Source organism: Glycine soja, chromosome 8, assembly GCF_004193775.1.
Source record: "Glycine soja cultivar W05 chromosome 8, ASM419377v2, whole genome shotgun sequence".
NCBI lineage: Eukaryota > Viridiplantae > Streptophyta > Magnoliopsida > Fabales > Fabaceae > Glycine > Glycine soja.
Window position 1 is genome coordinate 40,986,780 of NC_041009.1, and position 9,862 is coordinate 40,996,641.

General features: G+C 32.6%; 1 protein-coding gene across 1 annotated transcript; it reads right to left on the reverse strand.

The window, feature by feature from the left end:
* Positions 1-4,711: 4,711 nt before the first annotated feature.
* LOC114424188 lies at positions 4,712-9,862 on the reverse strand. Its single transcript, XM_028391041.1, has 6 exons — positions 9,671-9,862; positions 5,779-5,952; positions 5,584-5,698; positions 5,372-5,439; positions 5,109-5,149; positions 4,712-4,940 (listed from the first exon to the last, which is right to left on the reverse strand). The coding sequence occupies exons 1-6, from the start codon at positions 9,860-9,862 to the stop codon at positions 4,712-4,714; spliced, it is 819 nt and encodes a 272-aa protein (XP_028246842.1).

Here is a 9,862-nt window from a genome sequence, read left to right on the forward strand (position 1 = left end):
AATGAAAGTTGATGCACTTCCTGGGGTTATTGTTAACGGCAGAGATTTTTCTTTGATGAATGCAGTGAAAACTGTATTCCCGAATGCTACGAACTTGTTGTGTCGGTTTCACATTGACAAGAATGTAAAGGCAAAGTGCAAACCCCTAGTTGCTCAAAAGAATGCATGGGATTATGTGATGGAGGCTTGGGGGAGTTTGGTTGACTGTCCATGTGAGAGTTCTTTTGATGAATATCTTAAAAACTTTGAAATGACTTGCTCTCCGTGACCTATGTTTATGGACTATGTGTGTCAAACATGGGTGATTTCGTGCAAAGAAAAATTTGTGAAAGCATGAACCAACAAAGTGATGCATGTAGGAAATACAACCACTAACAGGTATGAATATTATTTTTTGTTTGTGTTGATTTGTTTAAGTGTTGACTTAAATGAAAATGTTGTAGTTGTTTATATGTTGTTGTATATTTCATTTTTAGGGTTGAGAGTGCTCATTGATCATTAAAGAGACTCCTACAAAACTCCCTTGGTGACATATGCAGAGTTTGGGAATGAACAACATGATAACACTTCAACACACTCAGATTAAAGCATCTTTTGAGACAAGCATGCACATGGTTGGACATGTGTTTAAAGTTACCTTGTACAAAAAATTACTTGCATGGTATCAAGGTACGCTTTAAATGAAACTGTTGTTGAGTATGAGCATGTACCTTATCCAGGAAAAAACACTTCACGTTGTGGATGTGTCATGAAGAGTACCCACGGTATTCCATGTACATGTGAGTTGTCTAAATATGTTGTTGGCTCCATACCACTAAAGACAATCCACATTTTTTGGCAGAGATTTAGTTTTTCAGATCAAGGGTTATGTGAGGTACAAGTAACCATAACTGAGGAGATGGAAATCATATCGAAACGATTTGAGCATCTCGATGTTTGTGGCAAAGTACATTTGAAGACAAAGCTACAAAAAATTGCTTATCTTGATCTAAACTCCATGTGTCCTCCTCCAGAAAAGGTGAAGACCAAGGGTGCTCCAAAAAAACCGTTGATTAAACAACAAAAGTCAACAAAATGTGATTCGTCTTATTGGGAGTATGTTGATGTGTTACACTCTATGCAAAATAGTAATTTTTCAGTAAAACGTAATGCATCATCATCTGAGAAACCAATACAGAGATAAAATATTCCAATGTTGGATCAATTTCATCTGTGCATCCAGGATTCTATTGAAAACATTATTGATGTCAAAGCGGATAGTAACTGTGGTTATCGGACAATAGCTGCCTTATTGGGTTTGGGTGAAGAATCAAGCTCATTGGTACGCAACCATATGCATAAAGAACTGATAAGCTAGTCGAAATAGTATATCAACCTGCTTGATGGCATAGAGAGATTTGAGGAATTAAAGTGTTCCCTACTTGTTGACGGATTAACTATGGTGCGTAAGTTCATTGTTAAGTCAGTTTTTCTTAAAATAACATTTAAGTAACCACTATTTGTTGTCTTTTACATGTAGGTTACAATGGACAAGTGGATGAATATTACGGATATGAGATATGTCATTGTTTCACGATACAACGTAATCGTTGTTTCTCTTTCACGACAACGAAGCATGACATTTTTTCCTCTTAGAAGTCAGCCACCACCAGATTCTTCTGTGCATCGCGTAATATCCATTAGTCATGTGTATGAGAATCATTTTGTACAGGTAATTGCATAATTATGATGTTAGTATAAGTACAGACAATGTAGTTGGTTATCTTACATTAAATCTATTTGTCATTATGTAACAAGTTTTTTTACTAGACCATTGTCCTTTACCACCATTGGCGTTGTTGTGGAATACATATTGTCATTCTCAGACAAAGTAATGACCCACCCCATACATAGGTAGGATGCAACGTTACACAAATTTGTCTAGGCTGAAAACCGAATTTGTTGATTTAGGTGAAAAATAAACATAAAATATGTTATTACCACTAACATTTGTGTAAATAATTATTTTCTTGACATTCATAATTTTGTTGACAATTCTGTAAATAATAATTTATTTTCAATCATTATTTTTAAAAGGTAAGAAATAATTAAGTACTTTGAAAATAATAAAGATGTGGTTTCATTAACTAATGGACACGAATTTAAACATTATATTAACTTCAACATAGTTGAAACAAACAAAAAATGCATGAAAAACTACAATTAACTAATACTAATTTTGCATTGAATCATGTTGCAACCGAGGCATGTCGTCTTCCATTTTGATTACCTGTTTACTAAAAACAGCTAAAATTTTTATTGAACCAAATTGTTTCCAGTAGTTTTATTGTACTAAGACCATTATCCTTTACCACCATTGGTGTTGTTGTGGAATACACATTGTCATTATCAGGCAAAGCACTGGCTCATCCCATACATAGGTAGAATGCAGCGTTACACAAATTTGTCCAGGTTGAAAACTAAATTTGTTGATTTAGGTGAAGAATGAACATAAAATATGTTATTTCCACTAACATTTGTGTAAATAATTAATTTTTTGACATTCGTAATGTTGTTGACATTTCTGTAAATAATAATTTATTTCCACTAATTATTATAAAAAGTTAATTCATAAGTAAGTACTTTGAAAATAATAAACATACGGTTTCATTAGGTAATGGACACGAATTTAAACATTAGATTAACTTACAACATAGTTGAAACAAATAAAAAATCCATCAAAAAATTCAATTAACTCATACTAATTTTGCATTTAATCATGTTGTGACCGAGACATGTTGTCTTCCATTTTGATTACTAGTTTACTAAAAATAGCTAAAATTTCTATTGGGTCAAATTGTTTCCAGTAATTAGACTATACCAAGACCTTCAACGCCTCATCGTCAGTTTTCGGCTCAATAATTTCAAATTTGATAACTTTTTCCGAATACTCAGAATGACCTAGCTGTCAAAAAAACAATCAGCTTACCGTTTGCGATTCATGAATACCTTAAGGAGGAATCCCTTGAGGTGCAACTTGCTTGATCACATCCTTCAGTCCATCGATGCTACATCCCGATGGAATGTCAAATTTTTTTAGATTTTTTCTAGTGAACGAGTAACCCAAAAAGTCGTGTTTGTGTGGCATGTTTCACCTACCATTGTAATATAGCAGAGCATCATGAGTAGAGTCATAGTGACTTGAAGTAAGTTTAATATATCATCCGGTGTTCTAAGAATGGTACATAATAACTCAATCGGGCCAACACACGGGTATTGATCATTACACATTAATATTGTGTTAACATCATCATCATCATTTTTCAATTGCATAGATTGAAAGCCAAATTGGTTACCTGCATTTGCGAATGGTTGCCAGTAGTAAATTTTATCCAAATGTTGATCGCTGGTTAGTTGAAGGGTATTGTGGATTCTGCTTTTTAGCATTTCAAAACCACGATCATTAGGTACTCGAATGGGTATTGGGGTGGAACTTTGGAAATAAACACCATATTGATTGTGAGTAATCGATCCATTCGGAAAAATAAAATTTAACCTGGAGTTGACAATGGTTTGACTACTTGTTTCTCCCAAAAATGCCATAATTTCTTGTAAAATTTGGTTTCTACGAGAATGTGTGATTTTTGAGAGTGTTGGTGTGGTATATATAAATGTTGTGAGATTGCTTGTGTTATTTTTGTTTAAATAGACCTGTGTCACTTCCTATGTGTTGTCAAGTACAACAATGTTGTGTCATGCTTTTGTAATTATTTCTATGTCAGTATGTACATGTAGTATTCATTTTTTTAAACATATACATGTAATTCACAGTGTGTTGTCAACTTTGAGAATGACTTATGATGCTTCAATGTTACAAAAAACATACATTCATAATTTGTTATGGACGAATTAATTTATTCCTCAAATCAACATTAACGGTTAATTAACGATAAACGAATGACAAACATTTGTATCGCATAATTAAAAGCGTGTCCGTAAGTAAAGCACCAAAATTATAAATTAATCAAATGTTACTGTGAATACATAAATGAACCAAATAAATAAATTATCCAAAAAATTAAAAATGACATATATAAGGCAAAAAAAAAAACAACTTCAATGACCATCCGTATGTTGCCTACACCTCGATTTGTGACCTACAATTGGTTGGCTAATGTAGCTTCATGTGATCCCTAGACATTCTTCAGCAACATTATAGGTTTCTATTCCTTCGGTCAAGATCCTTAGGTTCAGTAGCCTTTCCAACTTATCAGTAATTGTTAAAAAAAAACAACAATTGTTAGAAATAAAATACAAAAGAAAACAACAAACACAAAATACCAAAAAAATATATTATCACTACATGTCGAAGATGATGCACATCAACGTCTGCCTCATCAGGTGTTGTTGCCGCCACCAGTTGCGGATGCACATCTGGTTGAACAAATGTGTCATATTGCTGAACCGACGGAACTCTAGGAGAATCCCCTGGCTGTGCCGAACTCATGAATGAGTGCAAAATCATGTAAAACCAATCCATGTAATCTGACGAACACTGGTCAGGCACTACACAGATTTGCTCTACAAGTGCAATGTAGTCATTGAACTGCATCCATCTATCATCCATTTCTTCAACAGAGACCGAAGACGCAGTAGGATGTGGCGAAATAGTCTGGATGTATCCAAACTGTCATACAACCCTCTCCGATCGGTGAATGACCGTTAAGGGACCCTATCTGAGATGGTCAAAAAATAATGAGATGTCCTGAAATTCTCTAAATGAACGGTGGTCACCATATGGAATCCAGCACACTACTTCAGGGGTCAGTCTGTCTAGATACCTGCAATATGTCGACATGGACAGTGCCTTGCTAGAGGTCCATTGACATGCAGGCGGTCTCCTCTCATCATAATCCTTGGCAGCTAGGGCGGAACCAACGAACAGGAAATGCTCGTAGATCCTACACTAAATATATTTTGCAAACATATTCATTAAAATACACGACAACATATAATAATCAACGCCAATGAAAATAAAACTCGTAACATATGAACTAACCTATAATAGAGTGATATATCTTGCAAGTTGTCTCGTCGTGTTCTTCAACGCCTCATTTAAATTATCATACATGTGCACAAGTGCAGCAGCGTCCAAAGCGTAAGTCCCACTCTGCATCAAGTCACGCAGTGCATCCAAGAATATCACTTGCACGTGTGTGGAACTCTTGTTAGCAAAGAGTATGCATCCAAGCAAATGCAACAAATACGCTCGCGCTGCTACAATCCAGTGACATGCCTCGATCTTCATCTAATACACGTCTCGCAGCCACGATAGTCGAACATAAGAACCATGACACTAAATCGTATCAGCTCTCGCCTATGCAGCACTGACCTCGAGTAATTCCACCAACATATCAACAGCATCATCAACATGAAGTTGCTCAAAGTTGTGGAACGCCCCTACGATAGGCAAATGTAGCAATGGCGCGATGTCATCCAAGGTGATAGTCACTTCTCCAACGGGCAAACGAAAACTACTAGTTTCCTTATGTCAGTGTTCCACAAAAGTAGACATTAGTCCTCGATCGCCGGTATCTAGGGAACATGCGATCAAAGGACTTCGTCTGCTGGCAGCCATAAGGCCTTCAATCTCTGGAGTAGGCCTCCCGAACTTAGTCATCTTCCTTCCATGGGAAGATAGCTTTAGCTCAGGACGTTCCTACAAACAATAATATCGATCATGTAAAAAACATTATTAAGTTGTAAACTACGTGTTTATGTTTTTTAACAATTACATACCTCTCCATTCCAAACTCTCAGAGCAATGTGATGTTCAAAATCTCTCATAACTGATGTGTCATGGGGTTCACCTGAAAAACCCTCAACATCAGTAACAACTTCTTCAACAGGTGCTTCTTGTTGCTCCTTGTTCAATTCCTCTACAGCCGTAGGAAGATCCTCAACAACACGCTCCTGTTGTCATTGCCTACGAGCAGATGCAGTGGGCCTTTATCGTTGGGGGCATCATTGTCACTCGCCTCTCTCCTCCCCAGGGCTTTTCCTATTGCTCGACCTAAAGCACGACCAAGACCTCTAGTTTTAACCGTTATCTGCACAATATTTTTAAAATTATTGTGAATTTTTTTTCAATGTTAAACTATTTTCAATTTTTGTTTCAATCATTTTTTAAAGCTAACTAACAATGTTAAAATATTTTAAATTTTTGTTTCAATTGTTTTTAAAACTAACTAACAATTTTAAAATCTTTTACATTTTTCGTTTAAATCATTTTTGAAAACAAAAAATTTTAATATATTTTAAATTTTGGTTTCAACCATTGTTTTAAGCTAACTAACAATTTTAAATTTTGGTTTCAAAAATTGTTTTAAACTAACTAACAATTTTAAATTATTTTAAATGTTTGTTTCAAATTTTTGTAAAACTAACAAAATTAAATTATTTTAAATATTTTTAAATTTTGGTTTCAATATTTTTTATAACTACCAAATTTAATATATTTTAAAATTTACTTTCAATCATTTATTAAAACTAACAATCTTAATATATTTTAAATTTTGGTTTCAATATTTTTTATAACTAACAAATTTAATATATTCTAAAATTTTATTTCAATCATATTTTAAATTTTAAATTTTGGTTTCATCAAAATTTTTGTATAAATTTTCGTTTCAATCAATTTTTTTAAAACTAACTAACAATTTTAAAATCTTTTAAATTTTCATGTCAATATTTTTATGACTAACAAATTTAATATATTTAAAATTTATTTCAATCATTTTTTATAACTTCCAATTTTTTTATACAATTAAAATATTTGTTTCAATATTTTGTATAACAAATTTAAATAATTTAAAATTTTGGTTTGGATTATTTTTATAACTAACAAATTTAAATTATGTTAAATATTTTTTATGATTTCAATATTTTCATAACAAGCGAATTTAAATATTTGTTTCAATTTTTTTTTAAAGTTAAAAAAATATAATATTACAATATTTTAATTTAATATTTTGGCCAAACTAATCTAATCTTTGTTTTGGAAATCTAATCTAATCTACTCTAATCTTATATTAATATACTTAACAAATAAATCACAAAAATTATCCCCACACAGCATAATATAAAAAGGAAGAGTGACCAAATAAGTCCATACATAATAAAAAAATCAATACATTATCAAATTTCACAAATTATTACAAAACATAATTACACTACAAAACAATTTAAAAAAAATTAAAATTTTTTATTTTCAATTTTAAAAAAATTAAAAAACACCCATACGTATGGTTTTTTTTCCCAAAAAAATTATGTTTCCGCCATTGATGCACTTCAAACAACAACAAACCAATACACTCATTCAATACAAAGCAATGAATCAATCAAAAATGCATGAGAAGTAGATGAATACAAAGCAATGAGTCAACTAACACATTCATACGAAAAAGATAACTTACCTAAAAGAAGATGAACCCAATAAGGAGAAACAACAACCAACACCAAGTAACAACGAAGAAGACGAAGCAGAAGCGGCGTGCAAGAAAAGAAACAACAATGTGCATGATAAACAAGCACCAATGTGCGTGAGAAGAAACAAAGGATCCTTTCACCTAGGATGAAGGGTAATTTAGTCTTTTCACCTAGGGTGCTGAGTGTCTCAACAAAAATACTGGGTGTCTAAAGTAACACCCCTTGACTTGTCTCAAGTCCTTTTCAGTTTGAACCGGACATAGCTACCATCCACCATTTTGGCTCACTCTTTCACTTGATTACATTTTTCCCGCGGCTCTTGCTTTGTCCCCCCAGCATCCTATGCTCTTAAGCTACTCAATCAATAGTCCCACTTACAGATGTCAAGTTTAATTAATATCATCTCCATCAACCAGCCACCTACTCTCTCTCTCTCCTACTTCCGAAATCCATCCATAACATACACATACTACTGTATAAATATCTATTATTTGGCTTGTTACCACAAGAGGTATCTAAAATGAGAACCCATTTTTAGCCTCTTCTACTATTATGCTTCATCCTATACCATACCCATTCTAGCATAAAAATACCTATCGTTTGGCGGGTAAAGGGTATCTAAAATGAGAATCCATTTTGAGCCTCTTCCACTGCTATGCTTCATCATTTACCATATACTAGCATAAAGTACCTATCGTTAGGCGTGTAATCTAAAAGGGTATCTAAAATGAGAATAACCATTATTTTCTATTGGATTAATTAAGTTTTTTTTTTTTTTAGTTTCTAAAAAAATTTGACAAATTTTAGTTTTTCATTAAAAAATTTATCAGTATTTTGAATCCCTTCAAATTTTTTTGTCCATTTTTAGTTCATTAATTTTTATTGCAATTAGTCTCAAATATAAAATGAATGAGGAATTAAAAATGTACAAAAATAGATATTAATTTTGAGCGGTAAAATAAAATGAGAGATTAAAAATGGATAAAAAGTTTTAAAGAGACTAAAATATTGACAGAAAATTAATAAAGGACTAAAATTTATAAAAAAAAAATTGAAAAACTAAAAAATAGAATATGTTGCAAGACTGTTTCACAGCAGATATAGAAAGGATTCAAATTTCAAGGGCTGGCACAAGTCCATCTAATTGGGGGAATGGGATTCTTCCTGCAACTACTTCGTGCTTTATTAATATGTTAAGGCTTATTTAAATATATATCTTTTTTACAAATATTTGATTTAAATAGATTTTTGGTTCTTGTAAGTTCGACTCTTTTCAATCTTTGATTTTTGTAAGTTTTTTTTTTGTTTTTTTTACGTAAGTTTGTACTTTTTAATTTTAATTCCTTTAATAAAAATTTAGTCCTTATGAGTTTACGTTTACTACGACAAAAATTAAAATAAAAAATGCAAAATGAGACGTGTCGGACGAGGCAGATTATTTTAGAGGGAGTGAATAGATCTTCTTAAAACCTTTCTTTATTTTGCAAAACTTTAGGAGATATTCACTCCCTTCTCTTATTAGAAGAACAATTTTAAGAATCAATTAATCAGAGTAATAGATCAATAACCGATTGAAAAACTTTTACAAAGATTTAGAAATCAAGATCAATTGAACAAAGATTCAATTACATGTTATAAATTGTTGAAATAAAAGATAAAGAGTAAGAAAGATGAATGGCACAATTCAATTTATACTGATTCAATTCTGGGACTTACACTCAGACCTTAGTCAAACCTTCCACTATGAATTTTAATGTATACAAGCACATTGCACATGAAAGAAATTAAAAATACTCGTATCTAACTTGAACCCTTCAAGAAGAAAAGAAAGAAAGTTAAACTCCCTTATAGAACCCCTCTATAAGGATCTGAAAAAAATATTTCGGATATCACAGAACAATAATTATGAAGAGAAATAAAGGAAAAAATTCACCAAATCCCAAGTTGCATCAATATTTCACTCGAAATAACCCAAGCTGAGTTTTTTCCAATGAGGCATAGGACTATTTTCAAGCATAGAATCTGAGTTGCTTGACAAAGTTCTAACTGTTTTCTAGTCAGCAAGTGCATGTTTGACATGTAATATGGTATCTCTTGCATTGATGGTCTGACCTTCCCAAAGGCATTGGTTGCGGCTTCTCTACAAACTCCACAATATCATCCCAAACAAGCCTTGATGATGGGAATCTAGAATCTCAAGCACATGAAAGAAAGCCTCCTGAAAGCTATCAAAGCGGAGGGGCAGATCTGCAATGTGACTCCATAAGCCAATATCCCTCCATTCTTGTTCACTGGATTCATAAATAAAGAAAATGTGCCACAAATTTTCCATACCATGTAAACATCTAACACACAATGTTGGATAGTCAACACCCTTTAAATTTCCTTTAGCCAT